General features: G+C 38.6%; 1 protein-coding gene across 1 annotated transcript in view; it reads right to left on the minus strand.

Annotated features, from left to right (window-relative positions):
* FBN2 (fibrillin 2) overlaps positions 1–22,956 on the minus strand; it is a 261,369-nt gene that overhangs the window by 124,282 nt on the left and 114,131 nt on the right. Inside the window, exons 8-11 of the mRNA XM_035014042.1 lie at positions 18,665–18,790; positions 5,038–5,190; positions 3,286–3,513; positions 2,235–2,372 (exon numbers count right to left, since the gene is read on the minus strand). Of these exons, the coding sequence (XP_034869933.1) occupies positions 2,235–2,372; positions 3,286–3,513; positions 5,038–5,190; positions 18,665–18,790 (645 nt within the window). The remainder of the gene's footprint in view (positions 1–2,234; positions 2,373–3,285; positions 3,514–5,037; positions 5,191–18,664; positions 18,791–22,956) is intronic.

The following is a 22,956-nucleotide window of genomic DNA, read 5'->3' on the forward strand; positions in this document are numbered from 1 at the left end:
AGCGACCCACTCTTGGTTTTGGCTCAGGTCATGATCTCGGGGTCATAGAACTGAGCCCCACGTTGGGCTCTGGGCTTAGCTTGGGACTCTCTCTCCCTCTCCTTCTATCTCTCCCCCCCACTTGCTCTTTTTCCGTCTCTCTCCCTGCACACCCCTAAAATAAATAAATAAATGAATCTTCAAAAAATATATTAAAACATATTAAAAACTTATTTTCTGAAATATGGCCCAATACTAATCTTTGTCTTTATCAACTACAATGGTTAGAAAGGCAACCTTGCCTGGGTTTTAACTTTGCAGGATAGGGGGGTGAGATCAATCTAGGATGAAATTGTTTCTAACAATGTTTGGGTAAAATACTTAAGTTTGAGATATATTAGCACATTAACTGTACAGACATGCAATCCCAATGCCAAATTAGACAGAGTTTATGAAAACAGTTGTAGCAGCTCTTGTCACCTGGGTTTCAGAAAAGTAAGGACCTATTACTACGTTGGGACATGCGCTGTATGTGATTAGCTCACGTCCTTTGCATCTGGAGTTATACTACCTGTGTATCACCCTTGGGAGAATCGAGAAAATAGTTACTGAAATCACCTTCTGCAGGACTTACTTCGTTAAAGGAACCCCTGGTTGAGGAGGCTGGTTGGAAGCCTGACTAAGAAAAAACTTTTGATCCTTAAAGATATTTCATCTTTATACCAACGGTATAAAGTTTTACTAGGTAGAATAAAGTACACCTGGGTGCTAATATGAACTAAATGGTGGCCTTTGGCTAATTTGCAGGAAAGATTAAACTTTTGGCCTGATTTTATTGGTTAGTGAATCATGCAGTAACACATGAATGACAAATATTAATAACAATACAAAGACAGTCAATCAAATTTCAGTTTGATACACTGTAATTTTGTATGTATCTATAAGAGAAGATATTTTATATATTGTATACTTATAAATCATGTTTTCTGGTAGGAAAGTCAATTTATAATAATAAATGCCATTTATTATTATAAAAATTATAAATATATTAAATAATAAATATACCCATATTTCATGGTGTTCCAAAAGTACCACCTGGTCAACCACTTAAACAAGCATCCAGTAGTTGTCAGCTCAGCCAGGGCTGCTGTATATGGTTATATCCTACATAACCCCAAGGTGTGACATCTATATAGATTACGTGAATGGTCCCTCTATAGTTGTGCAGTGCAAAACCTGTGTAACTGCACATAAGGATCCTGATTTAAGCCTTACTGAATCATTCTCAATTGTATACAGTTTAGAATGATTGGTTTTTCCAAAACATCACTTTTGGCTGACATTTTCCTTCAAAATCATAGTGCCCTTAAAACTTTTCAGTTTACACTGGTAGAATTAGGAACTCTCTGTTCCTGGCCTGTCATCTATATAACAGAAGACCTGAGCCCAAACCAGGTGTTGAGGGTTATGCTAATTACGAATCACATACACGATCGTTCGCTAAACTACTTCTAAAGTAAAACTACTCTCAAGAGATCATCAAAACCCTCTTCGTTATAAAATCCAACAGATTTTTTTGGCCCTCATTATATTTGAGTTTTCTGCCCCATTTCACACTTGCCACTACTCTTCAAAGGGTATCCTTGCATGGCTTTAGCGACATAATACCTTCTGGATTATTTTGCTGTCTCACCAACGCTATTAGTGAATTTTCTTTAGGGGACCATGTTGCTGTGGCATATGGTTTCAGCCACAGGACTACTGTTACCTTTCCACTCTTGCTGTGGTTCAGTGTGGGTGACAGTACTCAGCCTCATGTCTCTAACAGCCGCCTCTATGTCACTGATGCCTCGACCTGTAACTCTAGCTCTGAACACCCCTCTTAGGTGTTTATAACTCAATGTCCTAGGTACCTAACACTCCACATGTCCAAAGTGACTCCTCCCCTATCTCCTCCCAATCTGCACCTTCCTCTGCATGGTGGCTACACCACCCATATATCCAGTGCTGCTCAGCTAAGAAGGAAGGCAAGAGAGTGGCAGACACAGAAGTCACAATATACAGGACAGGGAAAAGTGGGGGATTCTTGAAGGGGGCTATCTCGGCAGTAGGTTAAAGGAGCATATGGAAGACCGTGCACACAGAAGAGACAGCTTGGAAATCAGCTTTGCTTCGGGAGACTTTTTTTAAAATGACATATAGTCTAATTTGTTCCTATAGTCTAAAAGCTAAGGATTAAAGAATCATGAGCTTACCTATGCAATCCCCGTTTGAATCCTGCTTATACCCCATGTTGCATTCACATCGGTAGCTAGACACAGTAGGTATGCAACGCCCATTTAAACAGAGATTAGCGTGGTGCTTACAGATATCTATCGTCTGGTTCAGAATAGCTACAGAAAATCAAAGCACAAGTGTTATTTCAGCATTACAACATGTAGTACTTTTATTAAAACTGGTTTTTTAAAAGGATATTTAATAGTCCATTAAGTGTACATATCAAAGGCTCACATTATCTATATTTTATTAAAACCTGAATGTTGAGGATCTAAAAAATATTCCTGAGACTCATGGTTGTGACTTGTGTTAAGTGACACATCTGGAAACTTTGCCCATAAAGATGTCTTTTCAAAATTTCAGGAACATTCTACTGTACGTTTGAATGCTTTCCATTTTTTTTTCCATAACTGTGCTGAATATTCAGATACAGTAAATAGGCTGTATGCCAAAAAGAATAAACATAACACTGTAGGACATCATTAAATATTATTAGCGAGAGCAGCTCTTATAAAAAGAATGAACTTAAATGTCATACACCAATGCCAGTTCTGGCCTGAAGCCCAAGTTATTCAACAAAAAACGGTGAGGAAAAGAAAGCTATTTCATTAAAATATTTGGATAGGCACAGAGCAAGACTTATTCAGTTTATCTCAGTTGAGAAATGGTTCTGGAAAATAATTCAAGGGGTGTAAGAACAGAGCAGCTGCAAACGGCCAAATGAAATACACTGGAACCAAAAACATGCTCTTTAATGGCGTCATCTGGACTGGAGTATGACCATGCTCTCATCTTTCTTTTCAAAGAGAACCCGGGTCACTCTTCTTTTCTCCAATTTAGAAAGTTTATGGAACAGAAAAATAATATTTTCCTAAGCATTTTTTACTACTACCTTGTATTTTAGACCCTGAAAGAGGTTTTTACACACACACACACACACACACACCTACCTTTTGAAAAAAATGCTAGGTATTATAAAATCATTTAAGGCAGAAAAATAAAGAGTCTACACAAAAAGTGAACACTCACTTAGTCCAGTGATGATGGGCCCCTGTCCCCCGGCGCCTACACCAGCTCCCCCAACTCCAGGAGAAAAGCCATTGCTTCCAGGGATGGGGATGAAGCCTGTCCCTCCTGGGCCATAGCCATTGCCACTTGGGGCAAAGCCATTCCCCCCAGTGCCCCCAGGTCTGGAACCAGCATTCCCTGGAATCCCTCCTATTGGAAGTCCGTCCATGCAAAGTCTGCGATATTCCTCTGGAAGAAAAGAAAGTTCAGTTAAACACAGATGGATGTCCTTCTGCATGATAAAAGCAATCTGTATACTGTAAGAACATTTGAGCTTATCTATATTATTTGATCTGAATTAAGTAGGATGTTGTCTCTTGATCCAGGTTTCTTTCCAGTGCTAGGAGTAGCAGGGAAAAGCATAGATGTTTCAGAAAAAAAATAATGAAAACCTATTTGCCACATTTTAACTGAGTTGCATAACCAAAGACTTGTCTATATGTGCAGTTTGATTTTTATGTCTCCAAGTGCAACTCGTAAAATTCCAGATACAACAACGAATGCAAGAAATTTACTTAAGTGGGCGAAAATGAAAGCTTTCAGTAATTCATTCTGTAGATCTGGTTTTACTTGAAACTTCATCAGCATCGCACTTACACATTTTCCCCATCTCCCTTCTTTGCTTTAAGGGATTAGTATGGCTTCAGAATAATATTTTTTATATATGTGGATTTTAACAGAAGACAGTGTTTAGTTAGCTTTTCAAACTGCACCTAATTTGTCCAAGTATCAAAGTTGAGAGAAAAGAAACAAGATGACAACAATCTACTTATTTCTTCATCTGTTCTCAGAATTAGGACACTAGGGTCGATAGAAATGAAAATTATTTACTTCAAACGACTATTTCAGTACTAATATTACTATTATATATTATTAGTGAGACCACGAGTTTCCAAAATTATATACTATGCATTAATAGTGCTGTTTTTTAAGCTTTTTTACTCAATTTTGATGTTTTACACAGCTTAGAGATTTTCAAAGAATGGGCCTTAATCTTTTTCTCCATAATAGTACACAGAGATACGTATCTTGAAAAGCAAAGTTCAAAAAGTTTAGTTATTTTCCGAATACTATAATTTAACATAAAGACAATATAATAAAACATACCACATTGATGTGCCTTTAGGTGACTGATAAACATTAATCCTAATTTACCATTCATATCACATTAACAAGAGGAGCTACTTCTCATTCATCCTAAAGTAATTTCCTGATATCGCCTCAGTTATATGGTTAGTTAATACAGCAAAGTGAATGAGAGGTATCCTCCTACCCTTTTACTCTTAACATTCAGGTCATTAGAAAAGAGGAAGTCTCTTCAGGGATTGGGATACTAGAAAATAGGGGCACTCCTGAAATAAAATATAAATAAAGTTACTCAAACATACTCAAAGCTCTGAAGTGAAAGATCAGGAGATTTGAAAACGGAATTGCAAATACTGATGTTCAAAACAGTTTTTAAAAATACTTGCATGAAGACAAGTCCTAATCCGTTTTCGGGAATTCCTCTGATATTAACAAAGTGTACAAAGTCAAAACTGATCCCAAATAAACAATGTCGCCCTGCCCCTCACAAAAACACCACAGTCAGAGTGAAGACGGTGCTAGGAACACACAGATGACTTGATTTCAAGGAGAAGAACGAAGCACACGGGCTGTTACTGCTTTTCCCAACATTGCCTGTCCCGAGCAGACTAGCAGTCGGCCGCTCACCGGAGCCTCTGACGGGACAGGCCTCGGGAATGGTTCCGACGCCCCAGCAGCGGCCAGGCTCACAACAGCACTGCATTTTCGTCATTCTGCCCGGCAGCTCTTGTGCGCAGCGGCCATTCACCAGGCCCGAGAAACATGTGCCTGTTCTTTGATCTGAACATGCGGAAATAAAACAGAAGGGATGCCAGAATTATTTCAGGTCCTCGTGTCAATTAGTTTACATACCAGAAGAGGCTAAGTGAAGGGAATTATTCTACTTACCTCTAATCTATCTATGTATTGTCTTAGTCTCTATGACGTTTGTTCATTTCTTTACTTATTTACTGAGCAAACATTCACTGAGCACCTATTCCAGGCCATATCCCAGGGACATAGGAGTGAAAGATGTGAAGCAGGTATGTGCTCCTATTACACTAAGAAGTCAACCCCAGACAGATCCAACCTAGATTATCCAACCCCCAGTTGACCTGCAGTTGCACAGTATTATTTGCCACTGAGAGCTTATGGTTGTTTGTTACACAGCAATACCTGACTGATACAGTTGCTATTCTAGAAAGGGTGATCACAAACAGCTCCTCTGAGACAGGGACATCTGAGCAGAGACATGCGTGATGTGAGAGCATGAGCCGCTCAGTTATTTCGGGGAAGAGAAGCTCAAAGAAGAAGAGGATGTAGCCAGAGAAGAGAACACAAAAGGGATAGTGGAAGACTGAGCTCAGGGAGCTATCAAGGGCAGATCATGTACAACCCTGTAGGCCATGGGAGAAGGACTTTTTGGTTTCATGTGGAACGCTGTAAGAATCACCGGATGTTCTCCATTAGAGGAAAAGTAATGGTTTACATTTTTAAGAAGAGCTCTTTGGCTGCTGACAGTAGCGAGTGCAAGAATACCAGTGAAGGTAATCGGCGAGGGATGATGGCGGCTTCAGTGACAATGATGAGAGGTACAGCCCAGGGAGTGGGGTCTGAGAGCAAGAGAGTTCTGGAAATGTCCTAAGTCTTTGACATAGACAGCTGCGATGGGAAGACAAGGGGAAAAGGAGGATTAAGGGACTTAGTACAAGGCTTCTCTTTAAACTGTGTTACATTTGGGATGTTGAATATAGGAGCCTGGAACCCAGAGGAATGGTCAGGCTGAAGCTATATACCTGCGAATGACCTGTGTATACAGGCAGTTGTAAGCTGTGAGGCTGGTAAGACATTTTCAAGAAGTAGGAGCAACGGATTATGTCAAATGGTGATGACAAGTCAAGTCAGGTGAGGACCAAGCTGTAACTGTGGGGCCTGGCAGGATGCTACAGCGAGGAGATTTTTTTGTGCATTATCTTGTAGTATTGGGTGTACAGCAGTTAACATGATCAAATAGGACTACAATAAACATCATTCTGCCAGCAGGGTAGAGAATGGATCAAAATGGAAGATAAAGGCTGAAAGACATCATCGGAAGAGAACATAAAATGTAAAGTTGCATAGGGATAAAATATTAATATCATCTATAAGCCCTGTGGGCTTGAGCTGAAATTGCCTTTATTGTAAGCAATAAAAAAAAATTGTGGATCTAGTTCATTACGTATTTTTTAACTTTTATCAAGAAGCTTCAAAGAAGTGTTGTCTATGACTGCAAGAAGAAATAAGTACCACAATAATCAGGAGCTGCATATCAATAATGCAGATGAAACTATTAATTATAAAAAATTCCATTAATAGGTAAAGGCTAATTTTTTATACTAGATACAGAGTTTAAAATAAATGTATTATTGGGTGCCTGGGTGGCTCAGTCGGTTAAGCGACTGCCTTCGGCTCAGGTCATGATCCTGGAGTCCCGGGATCGAGTCCAGCATCGGGCTCCCTGCTCGGCGGGGAGTCTGCTTCTCCCTCTGACCCTCCTCCCTCTCATGCTCTCTGTCTCTCATTGTCTCTCTCGCAAATAAAAATAAATAAATAAATAAATGTATTATTTTCTCAAATGGTCCGTAGTATACCTCAGGTAGCTTGTAAGTGATTGTTCAATAAAGTGACTTGGCTTTAAGGTACTTCCTGTAAGAATCAGAACACCGCCTTTCACTTCCCAAAAGAAACCTAATATGTCCCAAAGCCGAGTATTAAATTTGAAGCATGCATGCGTACTTGAAAGCACCGCAGACATCTCCTAAACTTCACAAGCTGGGCTTGAACAGACTGTCACTGGGAATAAGTTCACAGGTAGGTTTCTGTGTCCAAAAGTGATGCAGGAAAATAATTTTTGGAATATTTATTCCAGGAACCGTGAGTATCATATTCCTAGATTTACTCAGCTGCTACATTCCTCAAGAATAGGATGTAAATTTAGATAAGAAAGTCCTAAACTCTTAATAATCATGGTTACAAAACATACTCAGTTACTACAAAGAATGTATCTCTGTCTTCAAGTCTTCTGCAAGGCAAGGAGGTTGTACCACAAGTTTGAGAAAAAATAAAAGACAAAAGTCAGAAAACAAAAGAACAAAACCACGGCCTTGAAACAGAAGATTTAGGTCTTCCCTCAAAATCTTACAATTTGATTTTGCAACTATACAGAACTCTTCTTCCTCATGGAACAGGGTTAGTGGCAGAATTAAAAACAACAACAACAACAATATTTGTTCTGTTTCCAGCAGAACGGTGGGTTAGCTACCCTGAATGTCCCTCCCAATTGGAACATCCGGCATAAAATAAGAAAAAATATTTAAAAAAATACATCAGCCGGCTGGCATGAAAGAAAGGGAAAAACAGTCTCACAATGAAGTGAAAACAGGCATCTTAAGAGGTAAGTGCACAGCTAGGTTTCAGCTTTAGAGCTTCTGCAAAGCTCTGGAGACTTCGAATTTCAGCCCTGATAGTTCCGTATCGTCCAGAGCATAAAAGATAAAACCCCACATTGCCCCTCCCAGCACAAAACTTCATAGGAAACTTCCTCATAAGCCAGGGGTCCCAAAGAACCATATCATTAGTACAAGGCTATAATGTATAGCTGGGAAGCTAAGAGACTTGCCTGTCTCTACACCTGAGGACTCAGTGGAAGTAAACAAATCTCTCTCCTAAGAATCTCCAGGGGCACCTGGGCGGCTCAGTCGGTTAAGCGTCTGCCTTCAGCTCAGGTCATGGTCCCAGGGTCCTGGGATCGAGCCCCACATCGAGCTCCCTGCTCAGTGGAGAGCCTGCTCCTCCCTCTCACTCTGCTGCTCCCCCCTGCTTGTGCTCTCTTGCTCTCTCTGTCAAATAAATAAATAAGATCTTTTTTTAAAAAAAAGAATCTCTAACTGCAGGTTCTTCCTCAAAGAGACAGCTTTGATGTCTCACTTCACAGTAGATTTGTGGTCTGAAAAATTTCAAAGGAAGAATGGACTACATAGAGGTCCTCAGGTAGGGATACCAAGCAACTGGCAAAAGCCAAAACAGGACAAATGAGGACTTAGTATTATGCAGGTCTCAAAGAATTCCCATAGGCAAGTCCCAAGACATAGGAGTAGCTAACAAGAAAATAAATAGCTAAATAAATGAGTAAATAAAGAACACATAAAGAAACCAGGCTCCATGAACAAAAGCAGCTGAATAAACATCAGATATCAGATATAAAATGGTCAAACTGATTCTGACAATTTGTAATTATTTGTAATGACAACTCATTAAATATTAATTATAACTAAATTATATTTAACATGCTTTATTAATTTAATATCTTTCATTAAGACAATTAAAATCTAAAAATATGAACAGGTAAAAGGAGTCCATAAACTATGAAAGAAGAGACTTAAAAAAGTCAGTGAAACTTCTATAAATGAAAACTATCGTAATTGAAATAAAATGTTTAGTGGATATAACAAAGAGTATACTGCACATAGATGAAAAGAGACTTAGTGAGCTCCAAGATATATCTGAATAATTTATCTTCAGTTTCGTTCAGAGAGATGAAGAGATGGAAAATATTTTTTTAAAAAAGGTTAAGAGATATGGAGGTGAGCATGAGAAGGTAACATACGTCTAGTAAGAGCACTAGAAAGAAGTAATAAGCAGACTGGGGAGAGGCGATATTCAACAGATACTAGCTTAGAACGTTCTAACAATGTTGCAAAACAATCTCAGATCTAGGAAGTCCAACAAATCTAAAGTGGGAAAAATAAAAAGAAATCCACACCTCACCACATCACTGTGGAACAGCAGACCAACAAAGACAAACTGAGGGGGAAAAAAAAACAAAACAAAGAAAAACTGAGGAAGTTACAAATGGCTAGAAAGAGAGATTACCTGCTAAGGAATATTTAAACCAATCACTGGCTTCTTAATACCTTAACTAATGGATACTAAAACACATGGAATACTGTATCTTCTGTACACTATGATAAAATAGCTGTTAACCTAAAATTCTTTATCCCAAGAAACCATCTTTCCAAAGGGAAAATAAAGGTGATTTTCAGGAACACACACAAAAAAGAAAGAATTTTCTACCAAAAGATTCTTGCTAAAGGAAATTTTAGAACAGGTTCTTCTTCTTTTTTTTAAGTGGGCTCCATGCCGGATGCAGAGCCCAACACAGAGCTTGAACTCATAACCCTGAGATCAAGACCTGAGCTAAAATCAAGAGTGGACACCTAACTGACTGAGCCACCTAGATGCCCCTTAGAAAAGGTTCTTCGGGCAAAAGGAAGATGATTCCAAATTGAAGGTTTGAAATATATGAAGGAATAATGAGGAAAAATAGTTAGATATATGGGTAAATATAAACAAGCACCAAAATATTACACAGTAATAATAATGATTAATTGGTTGCAAATACAGAGTGGCAACTGGCTAGAATTTTTAAAAGTTGGGAGGGGGAGATCAAAGTGTGACAATTCTAAAATTCTTTTATTGTTTAGATATGGGTAAAATAAAGACTAATTTTAGACTTTAAGCTACACATGCATCTTAAAATACTAGGATGAACACTAAAACCACAGAAGTAAATAATTTCTAAACAACAAGTTAAAAAAAATGGAGTGTGGGGAAGGAGAGAAAACCAATAAATAAAAAAAGAGAGCAAAAAAGAGGAAAAAAGTAACAAAGAAAAAAACAGGAAGCACAAAGAAGATAATCAAAATGCAAACATATTGGTTGCTATAATAAATACAAATGGATTTAAATCTCAATTTAAAAGACAAAGATTTTCAAACTATGACAAAAAAATTTTAAAAATTTAGATTTAGGTTGTTTAGAGGAGATAACATTTACAACTTAAGAAGAAAAATTGAGAGGAAAAAATACACAGCAGGCATATATTTAAACCTCTGATGCCTAAACAACCTAAATCTAAATTTTTTTCATTACTAAATACCCATTTGCTTTTCCATTATGCCATTTTCAAATATACTGAATTATCATTCTGTGTGGGTTGAAAAAGCATCTTTGTATGTCAAAGAGGGGTCTTCAAATTCAATAAATATAAATAATTACTATTTGACACAGTTTGGAAATCTGATCAGTCCTAAGATATGTATTGGAGAAAACATGTCATTTGTGAGAGGGTGGAAGAGCAGAGAGTGGATTAGAAAATAAATCATAACTTTTTTCATAAATTCTTCAATTAGTTTCTTCTAATAACATCAGGGAGGCAGGCAATCTCCTTTCAATCCTGTGTGTCAAAAACATACTAGGATAAGCTACAGATCAATTTGATGCATCATAGTGTAAGGTCTCCCCAAAAATATATTTCAACGCAAACCAGGGGCTGTTTCCTTTGCATATCAGAAATTGCATGGTCCTCAGAAAGCACTGTGTTGAAAACATGTCACATGGAAGAATATCTGGAATAAAAAAAGGGGCACCCAAAAGAAGTAAGAGCTGTCTAGGCACACCATCCCTTGAAATAGGGAATTATTAGGGGCAAAGGCAGATGAGGCATATTTATGACACAACAAGGACAAATCCTTCTGATGCCTGGTGTACGTCTAACTGCAGGCCTGATACGCCAGAAGTAATGAAAACAAGTCTATTTTTCTAACAATCTATCACCCTCACTACACTCCTGAACAAAGTTTACATGAAGTCTCATTTAAAGCCCCACTATGGAAGAGGAAGCAATTCCTCTTCTCTGATTAAAATTATAAATCTATACAAACTGAGAGTTGCTGGAGTGGAGGGGGCTGGGAGGGATGGGGTGGCTGGGTGATGGACACTGGGGAGGGTATGTGCTATGGTGAGTGCTGTGAATTGTGTAAGACTGATGAATCACAGACCTGTACCCCTGAAACAAATAATACATCATATGTTAATTAAAAAAACAAAAAAATAAATAAAATAAAATAAAAATCTATCTTGAAGCAAAATAATGGCACTCTTATCAGAGTGTTTTCATGGCTTGACATTTACTCTAAGCTTGATTTGAGAACTAATGGTTAATTAGATGATGTGATGAAAACCTTGTAAAAGCTGGGGATTGTACCTCAAAATGAATAGACCTCCTGTTGAATGAGTGTTGCTCATTAAAAATGAAGGATTCATCCAGAAAACACTGATAAGGTTAGCTCAGGTTAGAATATTAGTGATCCTAGGTGTTGGGTAAATAGCAGCCATTGTCTCAGGCTTCATCCCCTGATCCTGGAAGACTGCACCTGCCTCTTTGATGGTCTGGAGCCAACCTGGGTTCCCCTTGATTAATTCTGCAGATTCTTGAGATTTCTCAAATACTTCCATGTAGGGTTTCATTGAAAGTTTCCATTACACAAGACTAACTAGAACTAGGAACAATGAAAGAAACAGAAGTACTGTGGCTCCTAGGTTTACTGCATCCTTTAAAATAGTGAAGTGTTTCTTCCTTACTTTTTCTTTCTAGGATCTTCCTTCCTTTTTTTATTTTATTTTATTTTATTATGTTACATTAGTCACCATACATCATTAGTTTTTGATGTGGTGATCCACGAGTCATTGTTTTCATATAACACCCAGTGCTCCATGCAGTATGTGCCCTCCTTAATACCCACCACCGGGCTAACCCATCCCCCACCCCCCTCCCCTCTAAAACCCTCAGTTTGTTTCTCAGAGTCCATAGTCTCTCATAGTTCCTCTCCCTCCAATTTCCCCCTCTTCATTTTTCCCTTCCTTCTCCTAATGTCCTCCATGCTATTCCTTATGTTCCACAAATAAGTGAAACCGTATGATAATTCACTTTTTCTGCTTGACTTATTTCACTTAGCATAATCTCCTCCAGTCCCATCCATGTTGATGTAAAAGTTGGGTATTCATCCTTTCTGATGGCTGAGTCATATTCCACTGTACATATGGACCACATCTTCTATATCCATTCGTCTGTTGAAGGGCATCTTGGCTCTTTCCACAGTTGGGCTATTGCGGACATTGCTGCTATGAACCTTGGGGTGCATATGGCCCTTCTTTTCACTACATCTGTGTCTTTGGGGTAAATACCCAGTAGTGCAATTGCTGGGTCATAGGGTAGCTCTATTTTTAATTTTTTGAGGCACCTCCACACTGTTTTCCAAAGTGGCTGTACCAACTTGCATTCCCACCAACAGTGTAAGAGGGTTCCCCTTTCTCCACAACCTCTCCAACATTTGTTGTTTCTTGCCCTGTCAATTTTTGCCATTCTAACTGCTGTAGGGTGGTATCTCAATGTGTTTTTTTTTTTAAATTTTATTATGTTATGTTAATCACCATACATTACATCATTAGTTTTTGATGTAGTGTTCCATGATTCATTGTTTGCATATAACACCCAGTGCTCCATTCAGTATGTGCCCTTTAATACCCATCACCAGGCTAACCCATCCCCTACCCTCCTCCCCTCTAGAACTCTCAGTTTATCTTTCAGAGTCCATAGTCTCTCATGGTTCGTCTCCCCCTCTGATTTCCCCCCCTTCATTTTTCCCTTCCTGCTATATTCTTCTTCTTCTTCTTTTTTTTTTTTAACATACAATGTATTATTCATTTCAGAGGTACAGGTCTGTGATTCATCAGTCTTACACAATTCACAGCACTCACCATAGCACATACCCTCCCCAGTGTCTATCACCCAGCCACCCCATCCCTCCCACCCCACCCCCCACTCCAGTAACTCTCAGTTTGTTTCCTGAGATTAAGAATTCCTCATATCGGTGAGATCATATGATACATGTCTTTCTCTGATTGACTCGCTCAGCACAATACCCTCCAGTTCCATCCACGTCATTGCAAATGGCAAGATTTCATTCCTTTTGATGGCTGCATAATAAATTTCCCTGATGGATAATGATGATGAACATTTTTTCATGTGTCTGTTAGCCATTTTGTATGTCATCTTCAGAGAAGTGTCTGTTCATGTCTTCTGCCCATTTTTTGACTTGCTTATTTGTTTTTTGGGTGTTGAGTTTGAGAAATTCTTTTTTTTTTTTTTTTTAAAGATTTTATTTATTTATTTTGAGAGAGAGAATGAGAGACAGAGAGCATGAGAGGGGGGAGGGGCAGAGGGAGAAGCAGACTCCCTGCCGAGCAGGGAGCCCGATGTGGGACTCGATCCCGGGACTCCAGGATCATGACCTGAGCCGAAGGCAGTCGCTTAACCAACTGAGCCACCCAGGCGCCCCGAGTTTGAGAAATTCTTTATAGATCTTGGATACCAGCCCTTTATCTGTAGTGTCATTTGCAAATATCTTCTCCCATTCTGTGGGTTGCTTCTTTGTTTTGTTGACTGTTTCCTTTGCTGTGCAGAAGCTTTTTATCTTGATGAAGTCCCAAAAGTTCATTTTTGCTTTTGTTTCACTAGCTTTTGGAGATGTATCTTGTGAAACAAAAGCAAAAATGAACTTTAGGATCTTCCTTCTTAATTAAAACAAGTATCTCTGTTCCACCAGTTCACTTGTATGTGATTCTGAAGTTAAAAGTAAAACACTACTCAGTGTACCGCTGCATCCCTGTCTCCCCTTCTCCCGTTAGTTAAACATTTTTAGGCATTTTGGGTTATCCCTCAAGTGTTTTGTTGCAAATATGCACGTGCTCATGTGATCAACACCCATGGCCACACAAGGATCTGCATGATAACAGCGTATCCTGGTCATTACTCTAAATCATTGTATGAAGACCTTCCTCATTTCTTTTAAAAAGTTGTTTCCCCCATTGATTTTCGTCTCTGGTCTATGTCCTGCTCGAACATCTTGATAGGCTCTCATTGCCCTCAGGATCAGTCTGAAACTCCTCAGCATAGAAGTTAAGAACATTAGCAACCAAATCTTAATCTCAACCATTTTTCTTGTTTTTTCTCCAACTACTTCCTCCCTCAGCTCTCTTTCACAGATAAACTCTTCACACCCTCTCCAGAGCCCCTCAGACACTTTCTGTGTCTGCCATCTTTCTCATGCCTTTCTTCTTACTCGGCACACCCCTATTCCCTTTGTGCAGCTCCTACCTGTGTGCCAAAGTCTACAGCAGGACCGATTTCCTCAAGAATTTTTGACTTACAGAGTCCAACGCCTACAAAATGATTTAGCAGTTAATCACCCATGGCCTTAAACATTTTCTTTTACTACTATTTTTTTCACGTTTATGTTTTCAGGTTTTGTTTTCTTAAGAATATTCCAAGACAATACTGGGCACTGAAACTTTTGTAAGGCTCAAGAAAACATCCTAGGATGTTGTGGCCATAAGATTTCTACATGCTTACTCTCATTTCCTGAACTTTGCTGGCTTTGTTGCTGACTGGTACTTTCAAATCTCTCTGCTTAGGGTCCCTGCTTGCTCTGTGTTCACAACAGCAGTAGGCATACCATCTTGCATACAGAATTTGCTCATTGCTCTTATCAGTTCATTAATTACTCATTGCTGTCTGCCAGTCACTCTCTCTGCCTATATTACCATGTGGAAGTTAGGTATTAATATAATGCCAGAGTATTCCAAAATGACATCAGGGTCATTAAACTGTGCTATTAAAAATGCTTCTAAGAAAAAGATTATTAGGCATGTTTCTACTCTTTTTAGAACTGACATACGTTAGTACTCTATGTTGAAAAGAAAGCCTCTGTCCTGGGTATTTAAAAAAACTTGATAAAACATGCTAGATAAAATTACATTAGGCATTTGACTTTTATATTTAGTATAAAGTAAAATGGGAAAACTATCCTAGTTTGAAATTAAAATGCCCAGCTAAATGCTTCTGCCATATGAAATTGTTTTCCTACACATAAAAGAAATAAGGCAGTTTATTGATGCTTTATAATGTGGTATACACTCAGGATATTTTTGTTAACTAGAATAAGAAATCAGGGCAGCATTCAGCATATGTCACTCTCAGAACAGAGCTGCAGATAACATGCAGTTTCATACTCGAGAAAAAGTTTTGAGTCCATCCAACTCATTATTGTTAGTATAGATGTGGTTACAAAATAAATAGTGTGGACATATCTGTAACATACATAATTTAATCATAAACAAATTCAGTGTAAGAAAAGACAGACGCAGATTTAAAAAAAATCAAAATCAAAGATCTCTTACACATTAAAATGTTAGATTTGTTTTTTTCTCATCTATGGAAAACACATACTTATTCCAAATGTAACACAGTTATTCAAAAAAGTTTTTTTTTATTATTCAAAAAAATTTTAAGCTGCTTACTTAATTGTAACAATGGTTTTATAATTTTGGAGAGCCACTCTTCCCTCCTTAGGGGATATCCTTTGTTCTTGGGTCAGGATGTTGACCCTGGAATGAACGGGGAATCATGCTTAGCATAGGACTCACTGTGCCTCAGCTCTCTGAAGCTCAAGCAGGCTCTTATCTTGGGGGCATTCTGGGCCATCACTCAGGGCTACCACATCATGTCCAGCAGGATACCAAATGATGCAAAGCAGTTATTAACTAACACAAAATTTTCACATTCAACATCATCTCCTTCATCCATTTGATGGCTTGTCTATTCATTTCTAAAAGATTTACTGAGCCAAACTTCTATACAAGGCACCATGTAAGGCTCTGAGGGAGCAGCATAAGGCAAGGCCAATGGAACGCACGGTCTGGTCAACAAACAAAGCACAAGTATCTGTGCAATGTGATAAAACCAGAAATGAAGGAAATGAAAAATATTTTGGGGTGGGCTGATTAATTTTGCCCAAGAAGAAAATGTGATCTCTAACTGGGGACTTAGAGGATGAGTCGGGTTTCAATGAGCACAGAAAGGGGAAATCAAGATGCTTCAGAAGAGAGGACATTTTAGGCATAGGCATGGCGGTGTGGTCATGCAGAGCAGTGACAGGAACGTGAGTATGCGGCCCCAAGTGTTAGAAATGAGTCTTTTTTTTGTGTGTGAAAGATTTTATTTATTTATTTTAGAGAAGGATTGAGAGCATGAGCAGGGGGATGGGCAGAAGGAAAGGGAAAGAGAGAATCTCAAGCAGAATCCATGCAGAGCGCAGAGCCTGACGCAGGGCTCCATCCCACAACCCTGAGATCATGACCTGAGCTGAAATCAAGAGTCGGATGCTTAACTGACTGAGCCACCCAGGCACCCCAGCAATAGATCTTGAATACAGGCTGGCACCAGGTTCTAAAGGGCTTTGAATGTCCAGGTAAAGAACTTAGAACTTTATAGAGGCAGGCAAGAGATAAAGAGAATTTATCATAATTTCATGGTAAACCAAGTATCTGACAGCAAAGAAAAACAATCTCCATAAATCACTGGGAATCTTGATCTTGATTATCTGAATATAATGAAGAATATGCCTCCTTTTCAATGCAAAAAAAAAAAAGTGAACACAAATTGATTAAATACATATTTAGAAATGTAAAAAATCAAATACAAAAAATTAATTTGGAAATTATGATATAAAAGATTAACATTTGTGTCAAATTCTTCTAATGAGTTTGCTTCTCTTCTCACCCCTTACCACCTCCATTCTAATCCATTCTCAAAGGCCTTCGATTACTCCACCTACCAAATAAAATACATACACCTGATGTGGATTTCCAGAACTTCACAATAATAACCTCACTTCTCCAGCCTCCCTTTTTCTTCTAGCCGTATTCTACAACATAAGTTTCCTAAAACTAGTGTCTATGGCATGAGCCAATAATGTTCAATGATGACTCCCAAATTGATATTCCTCCTACAGAATTGAATCCATGCCTATTTCAACCTGATGAATATGTGTATGTGTGTGTACACAGATTATTTTCCGACATAGTTTTAGAAAATCAAGCCAAGTGGAGGCAGTCCTACTAGTTTTCAACTCTCCTAGACCTGTGACTTCAAAATTAAATTAAATGAATTAGACTTACATGCAGTGAGCCAGTGGGCACACTGACCCTAAAACCAGTTAATTTTCTCCATTTTCTAGCCTTAATAGTGCACATAAGATGTCTGAGCTAATGTCAGATAGGAACTTGGATACATTCATAAAGAACAAACAACTGTCATTCAAATCTCATTACTCTTAAGTTGGGAGAGGGAGGCTGGAGGCAGACATCCTACCTCTCAAAGCAGATTGTCCGCATAGTACTGGAGAAGCCACTCACACTAGAGACCTGGATATCTAGGCACAGGGTCTCCACCTGCTTGAAGTAACTAAGGAGGCAGTGCAGTGTCAGACTAACATGGTGCAGGAGCCCCAGAGATCTGCATTAGAACATTGGCTCCATCTACTGGCTCTTGTGTAAGTCACTTAACCTCTCTGAACCTCAAATTTCTTTGTCTGCAAATCTGAATAATTACACCCATCACACAGAGCTATTATAAGAATTACGTAACATACGGGTCCAGTGCAGGCACATCCTTCTTCTCCTCCTCTTAATCATAATCAAGTATGTTTTATTGCACACTTAAGAAGAAGAAACTGAGGTACAGGGGGTCAGTGGCTTGCCCAAGGCCCCAGTTAGTTCTGAGATAATGAGATAATATAGATGTGCAGTGCCTTATACATGGAATGTGTTTCATAAATGGTAATGATTATTTTTACTGCCACTACTTCTGTTTTTTCTATTACGGCCATTCCTATTCTTCTACCAGTATTTATGATGACAATATAGTATTCTGAAGGCAGAATCTATACCTCTAACCTTCACTGTTGGATGGCGGCTCTAAGTTTAAGCTTTGCTCAATAAGGGATGACCCAGACCATGACTGAAATACACTGTTTCATCTTTCCAAACGAAGGAAAACATACAAATATATCTGGCTTTACGTTGAATATACTTAAAACGCAAAATTAAAGGTGTCAGTTTCTTTTTTGTAGTAACTCTTTTTCACTAGAATAAACAAGCCCTAAGTAAATAAGACATCGACTACATTCATGATTCATAGCAATGAAAGAAGCTTTAATCACTACATTCTGTCTCCCAAGGCAGATTTAAAAAAAAAAAATCTTTCTCCTGCCTTTGTGTCTCTAGCACTCGGCAAGAGCAATGTCTTGAGGAAGTCTTTCTTCATTTCCAAAATGACCCTGACAACATAAAACAAACCCAGATGGTTTCTGAAACTGAAGTCTTTGCAAAGAGCACCTGGTCTATCAATCCCTCAATAGTGGTGCCATTTATTTTAAACAACCTTTTCAGCCATTTTCCCAATGGTTTTATAATTGTTGCCATCTTCATACATGTTTGGGCTATTCTGTTATTATAAAGAAGCACTGTATTGTGCCTTCAAAAATCCAAGGCTTACCGATGCACCGAGAGCCATCTGTTGAGGTCACGTATCCACGTGGACAAATGCAAAAATAGCTTCCCACGGTGTTGGAACACTCTCCAGTCTCACATATCCCAGGAATGATGCTGCACTCATCAATGTCTAATCAAGGGAAGGAGGAGAAGATGATTGAGAAAGGCATCCATTAAACAGCTCGTACAGGGGATTTTTTTAAAGAGCATCAGAGCGCTCATGGTTGATTAGGTTAGATCATATAACCCTAAATATACTCTTGTTTCAGACCCTGAGGAATTTCTCACACATATCTATGGGAACTGAGATGAAAGTAAACTCCCATGGCAGTAAACAATGCCAAAGAAAGCAAAACTCTATATCCTTTTCTCCCCCTCCCCAACAAATGCAATTTAAATTGAAAATAAGTAAAGATGTCAATGTTTTAGTTTCTATTCTATATCAACTAGGGAATTATCCTACGGCAGCCTTTAAAAAACACATATAGGGATTGCATTTTAAAATATGGAATAACAGAATACATTTAAAAATTTATAGCTGATTTTCATGCTAATTATTTGAACCGATGGATGGTAGCAAGTAATTTTTTTTTTTTTCCTATTTGGATTCAGGACGTGTTTTTGTACTTACATTTGAATATGGATATATTTGACATTCGGGAATTAACTTTAATTCTAAAATAACACAGAAACATGGCAGAGGGCAAACTTGGGAGGCTTTGGGAGGTGTCCAGTTTTCTTATCGTGCCTCCCTGCACTTACCCATTCAGCTTATTCAATGCCTGGACTAGTCTATTCCCTTGCACGTCCATGAAAGATCTGCTTTCTTTTAAGCTTTCATTAAAGCAGAAAACCTGGCCACTTATATAAGCATTAATGTATTTTTCTTCTAGAGTTCAGTAAGCAGAGAGAGGTGGAAAGTCAAACAAAACTACAATTAAGTACACTGGGACCTAATTGCTAATACATTTAAGAGGAAATGAGCAATTGTGAAGGAAATCCAGCCACAGACGCCCAGGAGTTAGCCTTCTTCTTTAAGGCACATAGCTAGCAAAGACCACTGAATACAAAGAAGGATTTAAAAGTCATAAACATAATGATTATGGAAAAGCAAACCTGAGCTTTTAGTTTGAGTCTTTTTTTAGTTGCATATCTATATTTTAACATATCAATTAAAAAAAACAGGAAAAAATATATTCCTAAAAATGTAAGGAAAGAAATTTTATTTTTTTAAGAAGATTTTATTTATTTATTTATTTATCAGAGAGAGAAAGCAAGAGAGAGAGCACAAGCAGGGGACGTGGTAGGCAGAGGGAGAAGTAGGCTCCCCACTGAGCAAGGAGTCCGATGCGGGACTCGATCCCAGGACCCTGGGATCATGACCTGAGCTGAAGGCAGCTGCTTAACCGACTGAGCCACCCAAGCATCCCGGGAAAGAAATTTTAAGCCCCACAATTTAAAGAACTCTTGGCAATGCCTTTCTTGAATTCCTCCATTGATCTAATCATTCTTTTTTCCTCCATTTATTCTGACAAGCTACTCTTGCCTACAAGCTGTGTCATGAAGTAACTATAAGCCTTGTGTCTTCTTGGAATGTTCTCATATAAAAAAGTTACCAGATTCAGACATTCCCTGAAATAACATCTTCATTTGAGGCTTAGCAGTTAGCCACTGAAGGCACAGTGGGACAAATCAAAATTGACCAATTCCCTAAGAGGGATCAGAATTCTAACATGAGTTGACTATATGAGAAGCAAGTACATAATGCAGTGCAGTTACCAGCAGATCTAATCCAACAAAATGAAACCATGTGTGCAAAATTAGGACCTACTGCATCTTGTGTTGCTCTCTCGGTGCCGTGCATCTTAATAAAATCAAACGTGGATTCAGAATAGAAAGGAAAGTAGAAGAGCTATGCTTTAATCACCCAATGCACTGATAAGTCACTTGAGGATAGAGAAGACTATAGAAGAGACCAGCACATAGTAGAGTACCAAGCAGCGCAGGGGTGAGACAGCCCACACTGCCTTCTGATCCTCTACGGTCCTACCAACAGTCAAGGCACTTATGGAGCCCAGGGTTGATCTAAATTCTTAAAAATTAGAAACCTTAAGTCTTTCATTTAAGCATTAACTCTTATTTCCAAGCATTTCCTTTCATAATAAAGAACTTCTTTGTGCTCCACTTCCAAACACCGTCCCTGACAACAAAGAGTAGAACACTGAAAGACGTTTGACATTTTTCTTTTTTAAGGAAAAGAAAAATCTGGAACAGAGAAGAACACATGGAGTGATATTAAATTTGCGGGTTTTGTGTTAGATGCTTTAGTGCACCCAAACCCCATGTTTCACAATTCTTAGAATTAACTAGGAAACTTAGAAGGTTAGCTTCCAAATAATTGTATGAAAAAGGCTCCTACTAAAGTATTTAGGAATCCTATATGAACAATAGGAATGTATTTCATTTTTGGGTAGACTCCCACCTAAATTTTAAAAATTCAGTGTTGTTTTTTTTTTTAACTGATCAAAACACCCTGCATTTCAATGCAGTCATGCCCAATATTTATCCATCAATTTAAATTTAAATTTAGCATTAATATTTATGGTAAGAAGGATGTGTGGCTTCAGCTCTTCAAGATCATATGTCACGATCAGATTATAGTATCTTTGCAAACATAAAGAGTACACTGGTAAGATACACAGAAGTGTGTCTAAGGGTGATAAATCTTTTCACTGAAAAAGGCAAAGTCTTTTAATAAAAGGAGTTGGTTTCATTCGTCCTCAGCATATCTAATGTGCCTCCAACAACCTTCCCTTGAACTTTTTGTAAAAGGTTTATTTATTGGGGGGAGGGAGGGCTCCTGTGTGGCTCAGTCCTTAAGCACTGGACTCTTGGTTTTGGCTCAGGTCACGACCTCAGGGTCATGAAATAGAGCCCGGCGTCGGGTTCCATGCTCAGCACGGAGTCTGCTTGAGGTTCTCTTCCCCTCTCTGCCCCTTCCCCCACTTGCATGTGTGTGTTCTCTCTTTCTCTCTCTCTAAAATAAAAATCAAAATCTTTAAAACTTTATCAGTTTGGTGGCTTTGGTCTGCAAATACCAGAAAAACTGGTCTAAAGGGACATAAACCAAAAAATTAATAGCTTGCATATCTGAAGTCCATACGCCATGGACATCAGGTTGGTTTAAGTCAATGTCTCTTGTTCAGTTTCTCTGAGATGTGCTCAACTATGCCCTCTGTGCTTTGATTTCATCCTTAGGCTGTCTTCACTGACAGGAGCAAAATGGCTGTAGCAGTTTCTAGGCTTGACCTTTGACCCCAGGACATATAGTGGAGAAGAGGGTGTCTCTTCCTATGGCTCTTTTAGGAGGGAGGAAACTTTTTCCCAGGAGCACCCAGCACACCTTCCCTGTTGTTCTAATGTTTTGAGCTATATTCCTCTAGCCAGGAGAATATGCTGGTTGGCAATCCTGAACCTAGAATTCTGAACCAATTACTGTGGCAAGTGGAATGCAGTCAGATTCAGACTAATAAAGAACAACAAAAACAGCACAGATAAGTGCATCTGAAAAGAGAGCACAGCTGAAGCATGGAAAGTGTACCAGCATGGGTAGGAAGTTGATGGAAGATGAGCTTAGCTAGTTAGCCATAGGTTGAATCCTGGAGAGTCCTCCCAAGGACTTTGGCTTTTATTATGAGGTGATTTATGGTGTCTATGAAGGAGTTTAAATTGCATTCATAAGCAAATCAGTATTTTAGAAAGACAATTCTTGTGTGTAATGTGGGCAGATAATGAATCGCCTAGTGATTAATGATGAGAGCATGGAATAGGCTTTATGGTGAGAACACATTTTCGTGAGATATGAGGAAGGAGAAATCAACAGGACTTTGCTACGGGATAAATTAGACTTCTAGCTTGATTAACAAGGGACATAATGGTAGTGCTATTAACAGGGAATGGGACATGGAGAGAAGAACACATTTTAAGGTTAAGCTGGGTTTTGGACTTTTTGAACTTCAGATTTTTTTTAGAGAAACGGGCAGCAATTCCAACTGCGTAGCTACAAATCTGAAACTCAATAAAGACATAAGGGGTAAAGATGTACACTTGTGATTTATCACCAACTCAGTGGGTTGTGTTTGAAGTTGTAGTAATAAATAAGATGTGCAAAGGAGACACATAAATGAAGACAGTTGAATTTAAGGAGAGAAATTCTGAGAACCAACACATTCCAAGAGAAAGTCAAAGGAAGAAAAGCCATTATAGATGACTGGGAAGGAAAAATTAGGGAGAGAT

The sequence above is a fragment of the Mirounga leonina genome, unplaced genomic scaffold (genome assembly GCF_011800145.1).
Source record: "Mirounga leonina isolate KUSES-001 unplaced genomic scaffold, KU_Mleo_1.0 Mir_168, whole genome shotgun sequence".
Classification (NCBI taxonomy): Eukaryota; Metazoa; Chordata; class Mammalia; order Carnivora; family Phocidae; genus Mirounga; species Mirounga leonina.